Here is a 16605-nt window from a genome sequence, read left to right as displayed (position 1 = left end):
TAAGAAATATAAGATAGAAGTTCCACAATGGGAGACCTAAACAATTGATTAAGAAGACAGGAGGGATGATAAATTATTCTAAAATATATAAATTGTTTTCCCGAGGTACAAGGAGTAAGCAAAAAAGCATAAATAAAACTTGGCTATACTCAGCTTGTGTAATTTTCTCTCTCTTGTTCTTCCCCAGGTTTTTCCCTCAATATCTCCTAACCCCTTTCTGTTGCACCCTCCTCCCCTTTTATAGACATTTTTCCTTTCCTTATCTCCCCAGTTGGCCTGCTTCTAGCTAGATTTTCGGGATACTTGTCATATCATTCCTCTATTCTGCCTCCTTTTCATCATGAAATAAGACTTTTAGGAGTGTCTGTACTATTCAGGCTAATCTATATGCATTTAATGTGGAAGAGATTAGGTAGAGAACCTCTCATTAATGCGGAGGTAACTGACTCTGTGATTCTTATCCTTTCAGGGTGTTTCTTGAGGAGGACTTGATGGTGGTGGCATCTCAGATCAAGAAGGAATCGGTTGCCCGTGGTCCCTTGCGTATCCGCCGAAGGACAAGTCATGCTTGTTACCTAGAATAAGAGTTTCAGTAATGGTGGCTAACTCAAATCTCCACGAGACATGTTCTGGGGAATTGCCCTTTATTCCTCAAGTGTTCTTGCTCCTATCCACATTTTTGGACTTGGCCCATCTCTTAAAGTTTAACCTTCTAGGCCTCGGCTTGGAATCAAGTTCACCCCCTCCCCATAGTGGCTATATTAGGAATTATTGAAAACTTTCCACTGCATTAATTAGAAATTATTGAGGTTATTATAGTATTTTGGATATATCAAAAAATTATTTCTCACAATTAATATTCATCATTATGCAATTATACGTGTGAATCAAGGACATTTGTTTCATAACTATTATTTACAACTAGTATGTAACCCTATGCATATACATGAGTACAATTAAAAACAATTACAATTATATGGTTCAAATTATACTTTTTTAGAAGAGGTTCAAATTATACATGGTATTAGTTTATACTTTTTTAAACCATATATTTTTAAAATATGTAATGGTTTCTCATTATATATATATATATGATTTAGAATTATTAATTGGTTTTAGACTCTTTGATTTTTACACTTAATAATTCACTTGCCACAAAAATAAAAACTTAGATGGACACATAGTGAAAAATTAGACTCCAATTGAAATCCAATTTAAAATTTAATTGGATTTGGACTCTTTGATTTTTACACTTAATAATTCACTTGGAAAAAAATTAAAAATTAAATAAGACACGTGACGCAAATTTGAAAATCTAATTAAAGTCTAATTAGATTTTCTCTAACCTTTACTTATTAATATATATATATATATATATATTAGGTTAAAATTCCAATTAATTTATTTTAGGTGAAATTCAAATTAGAGGGTTTTCAAGTCCTCAAAAATTCCTACAAATAAGGTTCATTGTTGTTGGTTGCCACTGTGCTATGCTTGCTATCTCCGCTAGGGCAACATCCTCTCTCTAATGCTTTTGCCTCTTTCTTCCTTCATCTATACCCAACACCTCGATCTTCAATAAATATAAATAACAGCTCCTTAAGTTTATGGTGGGCCTTTTGCTCCGCCTTTTTTAATAGGCTTGTTTACTTGTTTAATTATGACTTGCCTTGCCTTTTCTAAGTGATGGCCTTTTGGGGGCTGACATGCTTTTTAGGCCCATTTATATAATCTGTCTAGACTCTAGTCTAGAATCTAGTCCTCGCATGCATAACACTGTGCATTATTATTATTCTTTTAGCGTAAATGCATTTTTAGTTCTTAAATTTTAGTTTTTTTCATTTTGGTCCCTAAATTTTAATTTTATCATTTTTAGTCCCTAAACCAATTAACGCGTATTATTTTCGTCTTTTCTGTCAGTCAACCGACGAAAATATTTGAGGTGGCATGCTTTATGCTGACAGAGGAATTAAAATATTATAAAAAATGCTACATCAGCATCTAATTTTTTTTTAATAATTTATCAATTTTAACTAAATAAAAAAAAAAGAAAAAATATAATTAAAAACAATAAAATACATAAATTTATATCTAATTCATTTTGAACAAGAACACACAAGAACATAAGAGTACAAACCTAGAACCAAACACAAACTCAAATTTAAGAACACAATAACAAACTTATTCAAGTCATCAGGTTATACAGTTACAGCTACAACTCTCAGACCCAAATCTCCTACAAAATCAATCTCTTAGAACTAAATCCAAATCTCCAGCAAAACAACCAAACCTAGAAGACCCATAAACCCAACAACCAAACCAATCTCCAAAAAAGCAAACCTTAACCTTCAAACCCATAAATTTTCTTGAGAAACAAACACAAAAAATCCAGATTAGTTGAATTGTGAGAGAGAAAATGAATCGTTAATGAAGATCGGGTTAGATGCCCACAGGAAAAACAAACCAAAACCCCTAATTTTCTCAAACCTAAACAAAATAATCAAATCCAAAAATTATCAAACCAACGGTGAGCAAATCTGCTTATCCCTCTTCTGGGTTTTGATCATGGAGGCTTCGGTGCTTGGTGGGCAACATGGATCGGAGAAAACGATGGGCAACATGGCATCTCCCCCTTGTGTGTGTTGTGAAACTCAGATCAGTGGTGGTGGCTGTGGTTTCCATCCTCACCATTCACTGCCACCAGCCACCATCAAGTTAGCCTCCTTGATCTCTCCCTTTATCTCTTCTTTTCTTGGACTCACCCACTCAGTGCCTCTTTCTTTGATCCGTGATGGTGTGGGGGGTTAGGGATGTTCAATGGTTCAAAATATGTTTGAGTTGTGGTTGAAATTTGATTGTAGGATTTGGTGGTGATGGATCTGGTAATGGTGGTGCTGGAGGTCATTCGAGCTTGGTGTTAGTGGATATGGGTTAGTGTGGCAGATTGTAGTGGTGGTCATTGGGTTTGATAGTTTAGGTTTTGATTTTTGTGGAAGAACGCAACACCCATTTTTTATTTAATTTACAATTGATTTTTGGTGGAAGAATGTATACAAATTTTGGAATAGAAATTCTTTGAGTACTTGTTATTTGGGTTTGTGTTCTTATGATCTGGGTTCATCTTCTTGTTTATTTTCATTCAAATCTGATGTATTTTTATGTTTTAAATTTTGTTTTTATGTTTTTTAATTTTGTTAAAATTAATATATATTTTTTAAAATTAGATGCTGACATAAATGCTGACATGGTATTTATTATTATTATTATTTTGCGACATTAGCATAGAGCATGCCACCTCAGATATTTTCGTCGGTTGATTGACAGAAAAGACGAAAATAACACGCGTTAATTGGTTTAGGAACTAAAAGTGGTAAAATTAAAATGTAGGGACTAAAATGGAAAAAAACCAAAATGTAGGGACTGAAAGTGAATTTACACCTATTCTTTTAGGTTAGTTAGAAATATCATTGGTAAGTTTGGTAAGGTTGCCTATCATAATATCTTATAGACTCCATATAACTAAGAGTTTTGTGCACTAGGTGCGATATTTTTTTTAAATTGGTTAGAAATATTAATTACTAAATTCTAACACTCTGTTTATTTCAATAGAAAATCTTGTGTAGAGATAGTTTTTCGTGTTTTTCAGTGTTTGGTAGCATTAAAAAAAAAAAAAAAAGTTAAAGGAAAACTATTTTTGGTCAACATAAAAAATATGGCTTATTTTTAAAGATTTTTTTCAACTAAAATTGTTTTGGAAAACAACTCTATTTCACAGCAAACTAAATAAGGGAAGTTTAGAGATTATTTTTCAATTAATTTAAAGTTGTTACCTAACATTGGAAAATAAGAGAGTTTTATAGAAAATGCTTCTTGAAAAATGACTCATTTTCTATAAAACATCATTGCTGAAATAAACAGAGCATAAATATGCTTTCCTTAGAGCTAGAATTAGAATCCCCCCCCCCCTCCCCCTCCCCCCTCCCAAATCCCATGCAACCCCAAAGCTGGTACCATCTCGCCTAATAGGTGGGTGGTAGAATGTCATGCATTTCAACCATTCATTTATGCATGATCAAATAGTTTGTAAGGGTGTTCAAGTATCGCTTGGGTTCAGGTTAGGAGTAGACCACCTCTTAACATGGTCCCTTTGGGCAAAGACTCTCCCACCTATTGTTTACTAATGTAATTCTAACACAAAGGCACATCACAAATTCCACTCAAAAGCCATTAAACCAAGTAGATTACATGGCTTGGAATGCCAGGCCTTTCTTGCTTTGTGTATGTCTCTTTGCATGTGAAAAGGCTCAGGCTTTTCTTCCTCTTGCATTTACCATTTTACCATGAGGGAAATACAGGCCCAATAGATGAGTTCTGAATCTATGGGCTTGAAACCTTGTTTGTTTTATGGGCCAAATATTTCAATTTTCAAGGACTTATTTCTTTTGGGGCCGAATTGAAAGGAGGCTGTAGTCTTCATCAACTACCAACCACCATAAGAAATGTTAACCAATGGAAGAAAAAAAAAATCACAGGATGATTGAGAAATAATGAGGTGATAGCTATCTCCACGTTTTGCAATCTTTTGGAGACCCTTCTTTACAATCAAATCTATACCTTTCGGCAAAATGCTTTATGGAGAAAAATGGGCATCATCCTATATGGGAAATTAACAAATCAACTAACGTCTTTGTCCAAATTTAGTACCCACCCAACGTTTTTTTTCCTACCCTATAAATATGCATGAATTTTGTAATTTTGAAACATTATCATATAGTCAACTTCTGGTGAGAACCATACATTAAAACCCAAATTTAATAAATACCTGGGAAATACACAGTTAACGTAGAAACTAGAAAGTTCTAACTTACTTATTTAGTTAATTCCCAGCCTCCCTTTACACCTCCAGATTAATCAATTGCCAAGGCGTTGGCAGCCCCGTAGACAAGCTACCTAGGCCATGGCAGTCCAGCATGAGCACGCAGCCAAGGCATGGCATGCTTGCGTGCATTCTGCAGGACATACATGTCCTGCCTCATAAAATCATGACAGAAAGCTTTATGTGGTGTTATTCTACTTCTTAGTAAAAAAAAATGTTCTTTTTTATATATAAAATTCCAAGGATTAAATTCTTTGCATTTCTTCTATTAAAAAAAAAAAAAAAAAAACTTCTTTGCATTTATACAATACTATGGATATCTATTTGAAGTAATTTTGTTATGGGCAAAACTAGCTCACAAATGTGTCCAGACCAATTCACAACACTGAATAACAAGTTTTAATTTTATCCTTTTATGGTCAAAATTTACAATTGAGTAAAATACAGTTAACACTCATAAGGTCAATTTTGAAAAGTCTTGGATTTTGCTGATATTAGCCCAAATCTCAAGAGTGTTAATTATATTTTACCCTTTAGAATTAAACAAATTTTGTTCATTTGCATTATAATTACATAGTTTTCATTTAGTATTAAAAGTTTAAATCCTTAATTCGCAACATATTGTAATTATTTGAAGAAAAAAAAATTATTCAGAAAACCTCTTTTCATTTACTTAAATTTAGACTAATTGGGATTTGGGACATAAGATTAAAAAAATAAAAAATAAAAAAAAATAAGAAGATCATTTGGTCAAAAGAAGGAAATACTCATCTCATTTGGTCCAAAGATCAGAACCCTAATTGGGACATAAGACTTGCCATTCGGATTGTAAAAAGCCATACATCCCAGCAAAGGGTTGGGAAAACATACTAATCAATTAAAGTGAGTAAACTAAATCCTACCACATTGTAAGGCCCATTTTTTTGTTTTTTGTTTTTTGTTTTTTTTTTTTTTCAGCAAAAGACAGTACAATTACTTTTACACCTACTATACACTTTGTAAGGCCCATTTTGTGCTATTTCAGCGAGACAACACAAGTGGTTATATACCTAATACCTATCTATACGTAGGGTCATCAAAGACCCTTGCTTTAAAATATGAGGATAATAGAAAAAGATTCTCCATTCAATCTGTAAGGTCAATCGCATTGAACTAAAACAAGGCAAAAAAGTTGCCTTAAAGGCACGTAAGGAAAAGAAAAGAGAATGGGGGTATGTGACATATCCAATAAGCCTGCAAACCTTGACAAAAGAGAATCTCTCTCTCTTTATTTATTTTTTTTCATTCTCTTTTGTTTTGTGGCTTTGAGAGCAACGACTCTGTCCCTTATAAAACTGCCAAGCCCCTAACACCTAATCTTGGGAGAGGGACTTGGGAGCAAAAGAAAAGGGAAAGTGATCAAAATGGAAGAAGAAGAAGAAAAGAATGCAACATCAGAAGGGATGGAAATTCAGTATTGTAGTACGAGAATTATGTCACCAGAAATTGTGGAGATAGTAGAGGATAACAACAGTGTTACAACTAGCCGAGAAGACAGTGCTAACGACGTTTATGTAGCTGTCGGAAAGGATGACTTGGATGTACTGAAATGGGCTCTTGATCATGCTGTTTCCCCCGGTGCTCGGGTTTTTCTTGTCCATGTTTTCCCTCCTATCACCTACATCACTACACCTGGTAACACCAATGTTTACTGTCTTTGTTCTTTTTCTATATTTGGTTTTTGAGCTGAGGTTTCTCTGCAGTCAATATCATGTTGACTGTAGTAGTATGGATCTGATCAAACACTTGAAGCATCCAAAAAATTTTCTTCTCTAGTAACATGATTGTGCTTTATGTTCAAAAAAAAAAAAAAATGATTGTGCTTTGTAGTATAGCATGAGCTTAGTCCTTCTAGCTGCACTTTGACAGTAATTTTTATTATTATTTATATTTAAAAGCCAAACTAAATTATTTATAATTGCTTTCTAAATAGTATGTACTAGTGAAATTGTACAAAGGACCTTTAAAAAATTGTGAAAAAAGAAAAAGAAAAGAGGGAACTATATTGTGATAGACAGGTTATAGGCTATAAATATATTACCATTGGCATCAGCATCCTTAAGAGTGCGCAGTGAGTCAATAATATGAGAAATGCAAGGAGAAAGATGAGGGGTCGGAATAAGTGTGCCAACTTTAGGTAGCCCAACTGAACTTTTGTGGTGGATGCTGATGTGTGCCAAATAATATTAGGTAGCCCAACTGAAACTTCTAGCAATGTGTACATAATCTATGCTCTTTTACTACAATTGGATTTCAAAAGATGCGAGTCTATCATTTAGTCCAATGTGTGCTCAGTGCACTTTCCTCACTGATTGGTTCTAACTTTCCCATTCTCTTGATAAATCATGAAAAGAGATCTGTCAACTCTGACTAACAATTGTTATCTTTTTGAACCTTTTGTTGATAGTTGGAAAATTATCAAAGACCCAATTGAGCAAAGAACAAGCCAGAGTTTACATAAATGAAGAGCATAACAGGAGGAGAAATCTCTTGCAGAAATATATCCGCTTGTGTAATGAGGCCAAGGTGCAGAATTCTGCACTCTGTAGCCAAATGACAGTTAATCACACATCACACACCAGAGAATGGATGATGAGAGCTTTTTTTTTTTCCCAATCTGACAGGTAACTGTGGACACAGTGCTCCTAGAGAGCAATATGACAGCCAAAGCAATCCTTGAACTTATTACTGTTCTTAACATTACTAACCTCGTCGTGGGAACCAAACGAACACCTTGCTCAAGGTAGTATGCCTGTTTTCTTAGACAACTTGGGTTTTGTAGATTCATTGTGGTTGATTTAATTTAGATAAGCATGATAAGACAATACATTTGTTTATTACAAATTTAGCTTAGGGCAATGCACACAATTGTGTTCATTGCTGCTAGCCTTGGGAATCTTGCTTTCATCCGGATAAACTTTCATGCATATCTATACAAAAACTGAGTTGAAACTCTAGCTTTTGACAAAGCTGATATCTAAATCTACTGATAGAGTGACAGGTGACTCTAAACCGATGAATTTGCGATTTAACGGGTTGTGCTCATCATTCTTCAGGAGACTAGGGAAAAAAATGGCAAAAGGAAAATTTATCAAGAAGAATGCACCCGAATTTTGTGAGGTGACCATTGTTCATGATGGGAAGAAGGTTGTTGATAATCAACAGGTAAAAGAGCTGGTACATTCATCTCTGGCATCCAGTCCCAGTAAACCAGAAATTGCACGCCAATCCGAAAAGAACTTCTTTGAGTGTGTGTGCTTTTCGGGCAAGTTCAATTGAAAGCTTGAAACTGATATGTTAACTTGAAAATGAATATGGTGGTATTTGCAGAAGGTACACTTTTCAGAATGGTTTAATAGAATAAAAAATACTCTCCACACAGACGCACACACTGGATATACACATTATACGCAAGAGACTTGAAGCCATTTATGCATCTGTGGGTGGATGAAATACACGTATCTCCACATATGAAATATGCTAGCAATTAAATGATGGCACCAAATTACTGCATGAGCAACAGTTGAGACAGATAACATCCTGTGAAACACTTACAATAAAAGCACTACACTTGTGCACAAGACCAGGACCCAAGAGTTTACTTGAGTCCTTTTTTTTAGATAATTCTAGAGTTGGGCGAGGGGGATTTATATCCTAGATGTTTCAATTGAAAACACTTGTACAAGAGTTTAGACGACGTTACTCAAGTCTTGACAGGATGTCACTACGAAGATGATATAATATATAGAGCAAACTAATTTTTCGAATTAACTAGAGATCAAATTTATCTCACCTACAAAAAGAGTGGTATATTTATGATACAATTGCAAGTTTGCAACAACTATCATAAACACAACCATTTTTATTGCCTAAGCAATTAATAGCCCATGCTTGAACTTGAGCTATGGGGGTTCATTCATAGACTGAATGATAAAAGGCAGATCAACATCATAAACTCAAGAAAATCACCAGCCACTGATTGTCTTTAAGTAACCTGTAATGCTAAAAATGTAGGAAAATACTACCCATTTCTTGGTTAGAGCAAACTCTCAACCAGTATTGTCAAACTCAAACAAGTGTAAAGCTACAAACACAAAGTTACTTCTAAAAATTAAAAATTAAAAACAAACACAAGTTTTATCAAACAAACAAGATTATGTAGTAACTAGTTAGGTGTTAAGCGTAAATTTACAAGTCAAGCTCCGAATAATCCACTATAACTAACAAGTTTACACTGGTGTTATACTCAAGTTTTATCAAACAACTTGAGCTTACACAACGAACTTCAAGAAATACAGTATTACCCAACTTCACCACAATGAAATATCAATAATGCTATAGACACAATTTTTTTCATAACAAATTTCACAACTATTGAGCTAATCGATTATAAATGGTGGACACGATGACATTCATGGACTCCACTTTTTTTCCATCAATCACAATCAATTAACTTAGCAGTTATGAAATTTGTAAGCCTGTGTGTTGTTGATGAAATATTTCAAACCCATTTTCAAAGAACCACAAACATTTTTGAGACTCGAGCTTCAAGAGTAATTCTAGTACCATATAAAATATCACAACTTTTTCCACAACTACCCTACGTGGTAGACGGTGACTGACTATTTGTTACTTTCAAGTAGGCTTGTCCACGAGTTGGTTTGGACCCAACCCGGACTTGACTTGCCAACGTCAGGTGGAGGGCAGAGGAACCCGAAATCAACCGCACGCATTAATCAGGCGAGTCAATTTTGGGTTCAGGTGGGGGTTGGTCGATTTGGTCAGTCGCTAGAATTTGCAAAACTTTGCCAAGAACTGCAAAATGTCGCCAGGAAGTGCAAAGCGTTGTCAAAAATTGCAAATTCTTTGCTGGAATCTACAAATTTCGCTAAAAATTGCTAGGATTTGGTTTGATTTTGTCAGATTTGCCCGAATTTCTTATATAGCTCTGGTCAGGTTCGGGTTGCTCTGGTTTTGGAGAAGCAAACCCACAACTCGGCCCGCCGACATCCATTTTTGGAATCGAAAACCCACCGTCGATTGACTGGAGCTTCAGTTCTGGCCAAAACGGGCAATATGGTCAATTTTTGGGCTTTAGTCGGGTTTGGACACCTCTACTTTCAAGCGAATCACTATTTTTTCTCTATCATTCATAGTTTTCCACATAAACAATTGTAGCAAAAGTGGTGATAATCTTTTAGAGCTTCAAATAGTAGTAGTTGTGTATAAAAATTGATTAATGGGCCTCACTCATGAGAAGAGGGAAAAAAGCCCACAGTCCAGCCCAGTTCAACTCACTGCTAAAGAGTCTGGAATTGTGAGTCTGTGACACGCACCGAATCAGATTCATTCACCCATAGATATTTTCCCTCCCAACAAAATCAACAATCTCTCTCTCAAGTCTCAACTCTCCTATTTCACCCAAAAATTCTCAATTTTCTCACACAAACTGAGAAAAACTAAACCCTAATTTTTATTTCTACTCTCAACTTTTTCTTCTTCTTCTTGTTTCCAAACCCTAGTTCCCTCTTTTTTCCGTCCCCCACAGTAGTACCAAAAGAAACCGTACTACCAAACATGAGCCTATACGACCACCGCTACGGCGATCCGAATTCCTATCGCGAGCGTCGAAGGTAAGCTTTTTCACGCAGATCCCTTTTTTTTTTTTTTTTTTTTAAGTTTGGTTGCAATCGGATCAAAAAGTTTGTGTTTTTTTTTTATGTTTGTGAGGGTAATTGTAGTTCTTTCTCTATATGCAGTGATTTAATTGGTCCTCCAGCACCGGTGGCTCCGCCAGTTATTGGCGTTGCCGCTTCGAGCTATGGCCGTGGTGGACCTGTGCCATACGGAGGCGCTGCTCCTCCTCAGGTTTATGGCAGAGGAGGAGGAGGAGGAGGAGGAAGTGGTGGGTCGGGTAGTTTTAATGGGTACCCGCCTTTTCAGCCGTCTGCTGGCCGATTTGATGTTGGCCGAGGCGGCAGTGGTGGTAGAATTGGGAATGGAAATGTTGGGGATAGAAGAATTGGTAATGTAGGGCGTGGTGGTGTTGGTGGGGGGAGAGGGTTTGATTCGGGGAGTGGTGGTGGTAGAGGTGGTATAAGTCGCGGTGGAGGAGATAGGGATGGCCGAATTGGGGGTAGGGGTTATGGTGGTGGTCGTGGTGGGAGTAGTAGTTTTGGTGGTGGCGGGAGGGGATTCGATGGGCGTGGTGGTGGAAGAGGAGGTAGGCATGGTGGGGGGTCAAGAGGGGACTTGGACAACATTGCTTTGCCTAAGCAGGATTTTGGGAGTTTGGTCCCTTTTGAGAAGAATTTTTATGTTGAGACTCCTTCCGTGCGGGCAATGAGTGAGCATGAAGCTGTGGTTTATAGGGTGAGGCGGGATATCACGGTGGAAGGGCATGATGTTCCAAAGCCAATTAGGATGTTTCACGAAGCTAATTTCCCCGGTATATATTTTTACATAAGTATAATTTAGTATTGGTTGTTGCTTTCGGTATTGAGTTTGTATGTTGTATCTTAGCTTATTGATGTAATTTGACATGTTAGATTACTGCCTTGATGCGATTGCAAAACTGGGTTTTGTTGAGCCAACACCAATTCAGGCTCAAGGATGGCCGATGGCTCTTAAGGGTAGGGATTTAATTGGAATTGCTGAGACTGGTTCTGGTAAGACTTTGGCATATCTGCTTCCAGCTTTGGTCCATGTCAAAGCGCAGCCTCGATTGGGTTGGTATTGTTTGCCTTTTTTGAAGTTTAGGTTGCCACTCTTTATAGCGCAGTTTATGCTTATGTTCAGTAATATTTTTGTTACATTCATTCAGTACAAGGTGAAGGTCCCATTGTATTGGTATTAGCACCTACTAGAGAATTAGCTGTCCAAATTCAAGAAGAAGCTCTAAAATTTGGGTCACGTGCTAATATTAGAATTACTTGCATATATGGTGGTGCTCCTAAAGGGCCTCAAATTCGCGACCTTAAAAGAGGTACTTGTGTTGATTTTCTGTGTGGTTTGTTTGGCTGTTCATAAATATGTGGATTTGGCTGATGAAAATAACAATATTATATTGCTGTATGGCAGGTGTGGAGATTGTTATTGCTACACCTGGCCGACTGATAGATATGTTGGAAGCTCAACACACAAACTTGCGAAGAGTGACCTATCTTGTGTTAGATGAGGCTGATCGAATGTTGGACATGGGATTTGAGCCTCAGATAAGGAAAATCGTATCCCAGGTATGATACTCTCACATTGGAGTTATTTTGTGCAAGCCATTATGGATTGAAGGACAGACTTAGACACTGGTACTGTTAGTACAATAGCATTTAGCAGTATTTTGGATGTGTTCTTTACATAAGGATTAGGTTGTTTTGGTCAATTGATTTATTCCTGATGTAGAATCATGAGCTTATAGATTGAGCTGCATTGGTAGCATGAGTGTAGTGAGTTTTTCTTTGGTGGGAAAATGAACAAGCTTTTCATGCCTTTATTGACATGAAAGGAATAAAAATATTAGCAAATAGCAATCTTCTCCTGTGGTGAGAAGTTTTACTGGGCCTTTGTTGAAACATCCTGTTAGAACTATAATTAATTTACTTGAGCAAGACTTTGATCCATGATGAACTTCATCTCACCTTCGTTTATATCTTTCTGCTTTAAAAGTTGCTGCATTACTAAAATGGTGTTTCCTCATTACAGATTCGGCCAGATAGACAGACATTGTATTGGAGTGCCACATGGCCAAGGGAGGTTGAAACTCTAGCAAGGCAGTTTTTACGCAATCCATATAAGGTTTATCTTCTAAAATGGATGTGTGTTCATACACGCATACACATGCACATATTCTTGTAAATTGATGCTTAATTGCTTATCCTCTTTTGTGCTTTTTGGCTGAAAAATTTATGCTCACTTAGTGTACTTTTAATTGTTGTGACCTTTCAGGTTATTGTTGGATCATCAGATCTGAAAGCAAACCAGTCTATAATTCAAGTTGTTGAAATTTTGACAGATATGGAGAAATATAATAGGTATGTTATCATAACTGGTGTCAGTAAAAGACTGATGCTTTGTTTTACTGATCTGACACAGAATGTTATGTTTATGCAGGCTGATTAAACTCCTTAAAGATATGATGGATGGGAGCCGAATTCTGATATTTATGGAGACAAAAAAAGGATGTGACCAAGTTACAAGGCAATTGAGAATGGATGGATGGCCAGCTTTATCCATCCATGGTGATAAAAACCAGGCCGAAAGGGACTGGGTCCTTGCTGAGTTTAAAAGTGGCAGAAGTCCTATAATGACTGCCACTGATGTTGCTGCACGGGGTCTTGGTAGGATCACTGCATGCTAGGAGTCTTAGGTTTTTTCATCTAGGTCTTAAAAATTCCAAAGATAGGCGAGTCGGCCGGCTGCTGTCCAGTATCCTAAGAATATAATTTGTGGTTTGGGTGCGAAGGGAGGAGCCATGATTTGTCATGACTGGGACTGCTCATTTTTTATTCACACGCAATATCTTTCTACTGCGTTAAGGGATTTATTATTCATGAGTTGGATGAAGGGGCAAGGTTTCTCATCTTAATCATACTCCTAATCTTACACGGACACTAGGAGCATAGTTTCACTGTTATTGCTAGAATAACAGATGTTAAAATTTTTGGTGGAGGTTTGTCATGAGCCTTGTAGCTCAACTGGTTGATAGCTCCTCGTGTTTATAAATGAGGCATCTAGGGTTCAAATCCCTCTCCTCCAATTTTGAATTATCAAAATTTTTGGGGGAGTTTTGTCAAGAGCCTTGTAGCTCAATTGGTTGGTAGCTCCTCATTTTTATAAATGAGGCATCTAGGGTTCAAATCCCCCTTCCCCAATTTTTGAATTATCAAAATTTTTGGGGGAGGTTTGCCATTTATATTATTAAAGCGAGATAGATATTTTATATTGACTAAAATATTGTTTACATCCCTAAAGTTTGCATGAAGTTCATTTCCCTAAACTTTAAAAAGTTATTTTTTTGTCCTTTTAAAGAGATTTTTCCGATAGTTTAGGGATTGAAAATAGGGACAAAAAAAGAACATTTTTTTCAAATAGTTTAGGTATGAAAAACAAATCTTTTTATAGTTTTAGCACCAAAAGTGTAACGTTTTCAATAGTTTAGGAACAAAAAAAAAGTACTCTTTAAAGCTTAGGGATGAAATTCAAAATTCATGCAAACTTTGTGAACAAAAACAATATTTTAACCTATTATATTCATAGGACTGGAAAATCCCTCCCACTTCCACTCCTTTTTAAATTCATTAGGAAGTAGAGCTGGCTTTTATATGGTTGGCTACTGACTTTTTGCTAGAAGTGTTGCTCCTATTATCAAGTGTCTAATTAACATAGTCAAGGTTATCGCTGCCCATCCACAGTTATGGAGCTGGTTGTTGTCGCAGTCCGGTTGACTCACACATGCTTATGCATTGATTGGATATGGAAGTGGTGGTGGTGAAGCTGCTCCTTATCCCTGCAAGGTTAAGGTGGGCACATTTATATGATGAATGTGTTATCTTAAATTTGATCTCTCAGATCTTAGGGGAGCAGGGATAAGGATATTTGCAGTATTCTCCGTGTTTAATACCTTGCTATTTGTTTCATTTTTAACTAAACTCTTATTTCATTGGATGCAGATGTGAAGGACATCAAATGTGTGGTCAATTATGATTTTCCGTCAAGCCTTGAAGATTATGTCCACAGGATTGGCCGAACTGGTCGGGCAGGAGCAAAGGGGACTGCGTTCACCTTTTTCACCCATGCAAATGCAAAGTATGCTAGGGATCTTATCAAGATCTTGCAAGAAGCTGGGCAGGTTGTGAATCCTGCACTCTCTAGCATGGCTCGTTCAGCTGGTTCTGGTCTAGGAGGTAACTTGTTGAAATTTTTGGATAGTATCAGTGCTGTGTAAATCTGAGGTGTAAATTGGAAAGATTAACATTTTATTAATTTTTGGGTGCAGGATCTGGGGGAAACTTTCGCTCCAGAGGACGAGGAGGGTTTGGCAATCGGTCTCAGATTTCAGGCTCTAATACTATTCCCCTTGGTGGAAGGAGACCTTGGTAGTGTGTTACTGCTGCTGCTGATAGCCGTAATGTAATTTGATATAAACTTAGGATAGTCTGTAGAGAATGATTTATGTCATGGTTGCAGCTAGCTTACTTTCACTTTTGGCATCTTTTACTGATTCATGCCAAAGAAAAAACAAAATTAGTCGTGTTGTATTTTTAAATTCTTGAGCAAAATTTATTGATGTTGTATTGTCTACCATTGAAATTCAGCCAAAAAAGAAGTATTACATAATTTGACTTCCAGCTGATACTATCTCTGATGCTTAGTCTATGATATGCCATAATAGTTGCTTTAAGCTGTGTTTTGTTCCACTTTTTTTTTGGTTGAGGAAATAGTCAAAGTGTGACAGGATGGATTGCTACTAGCGAGTTTTTAATGGTTTGCAATATTGCCAATTTGTGAGACACATTTTGTAACATACTGACATGGAGATGAAGATAGAAGCTTAATAAATCATACTATTATGAATAAAGATGCAGAGGAAAATTTATGGAAAGACAGGAAGGCTCTGTCTAGGTCGACTGTTGGAGCTGCTGCTGTAATATGATCAATTTACATGGGAGTAGAGGGCATCGTATTTAATGGGGTCGTGTGAGCACTGAATAATGGAACTAGGTATCTGTCTTTTGGGCCAAAAATGATCATTCGACAAACCCCATTAGGTTTCACTCATTTTTATATTGAATGAATTGTGACCCAAAAAAAAAATGCAAAACTATAGGTTTACACTACTTAGAAAGAAGATTTTTGAAAATTAAATAAATAAATGACCAACTCTCTATTTTATTTTATTTATAACTAATTAAAGGTTGAAATTATTGTTGAGGTGTGTGTTCTAGTGGCAAAAGTGTATTCCTATGCTATATGGTTTGGTTGGTAGGAGATATTGGTCTTTTGCCCTTATTTTGTAAAGAATCTAGCACAATGTCCTTGTTTTGAAATTATTTAGGTCTGTGTCTTTGTTTTAGTACTCGATTTAAAAAAAAATTGAGTTACAAGTGGAACTCGACATTAGCAATGTCGAATTTTATGCATATTTTGCTACTTAATTAAAAAAAAATTAAGTGAAACTTGATTTGCTAAAGTCAAGTTTTAATTAAAAATTTATGTATAACTCGATTTTGTTAAAATCAAGTTTCAAAAAAACAAGTTTCAAAAACAGGGACATGGACCTAAATAGTTTTAAAATAGGGATATATTGCTGTTATTTTTGCAAAATAAGGATAAAAGCCCAATATCCCCTTGGTTGGTATCAAGTCCTAAGTTTGAATCCTTACAATTTATTTGTGAGGGGAAAGAAAAAGAAATGGAATGGATTCAAAAAGGGATTTATTTTACCTTATTTGAAAATTTAATAGAAATGAATGAAATAAGTATGAGGGAATGTTTTTTTCATTTTATTCCCTCCTAAGTACTTTTTTCTAAAGTGAGATGAACACTCATTTTTTTTAATGAAATTGAGATAGAATATTTTATACTAATTTTGAGATATATATATATATATATATATATATGGTGAATGGTATAAAAGTATAACTATAGGTTAATCGCATAAATCCACCGTAAACTGGGGGGGGGGGGGGGTTAGC

General features: G+C 36.0%; 2 protein-coding genes across 6 annotated transcripts; both read left to right on the top strand.

The window, feature by feature from the left end:
• Positions 1-6095: 6095 nt before the first annotated feature.
• LOC115962983 (U-box domain-containing protein 33-like) lies at positions 6096-10364 on the top strand. Of its 2 annotated transcripts, XR_004085655.1 has the most exons (5): positions 6096-6550; positions 7323-7441; positions 7540-7658; positions 7909-8248; positions 9559-10364. XR_004085655.1 is itself a non-coding variant. In XM_031081867.1 (4 exons), exons 1-4 carry the CDS (start codon positions 6280-6282, stop codon positions 8192-8194), a joined length of 732 nt encoding a protein of 243 aa, XP_030937727.1. In that variant the 5' UTR covers positions 6101-6279; the 3' UTR covers positions 8195-8247. The 2 variants fall into 2 exon arrangements, 1 of the variants encoding a protein (XP_030937727.1); XM_031081867.1 differs by lacking the exon at positions 9559-10364 and having other exon boundaries at positions 6101-6550; positions 7972-8247.
• On the top strand, positions 10263-15311 carry LOC115962981 (DEAD-box ATP-dependent RNA helicase 20-like). Of its 4 annotated transcripts, none has more exons than XM_031081866.1 (10): positions 10263-10548; positions 10675-11363; positions 11464-11643; positions 11739-11900; positions 11996-12150; positions 12614-12706; positions 12857-12942; positions 13022-13248; positions 14323-14430; positions 14581-14673. In XM_031081866.1, exons 1-9 carry the CDS (start codon positions 10493-10495, stop codon positions 14400-14402), a joined length of 1728 nt encoding a protein of 575 aa, XP_030937726.1. In that variant the 5' UTR covers positions 10263-10492; the 3' UTR covers positions 14403-14430; positions 14581-14673. The 4 variants fall into 4 exon arrangements, 2 of the variants coding, with proteins under 2 accessions (XP_030937726.1, XP_030937725.1); XR_004085653.1 differs by adding an exon at positions 14907-15311 and having other exon boundaries at positions 10264-10548; positions 13022-14430; positions 14581-14814; XM_031081865.1 differs by lacking the exon at positions 14323-14430 and adding an exon at positions 14907-15258 and having other exon boundaries at positions 10266-10548; positions 14581-14814.
• Positions 15312-16605: the final 1294 nt, after the last annotated feature.

The sequence above is a fragment of the Quercus lobata genome, chromosome 10 (assembly GCF_001633185.2).
Source record: "Quercus lobata isolate SW786 chromosome 10, ValleyOak3.0 Primary Assembly, whole genome shotgun sequence".
NCBI lineage: Eukaryota > Viridiplantae > Streptophyta > Magnoliopsida > Fagales > Fagaceae > Quercus > Quercus lobata.
The sequence above is the reverse complement of the archived record's forward strand: the minus strand, read 5'-3'. Positions and strand labels throughout refer to the sequence as shown.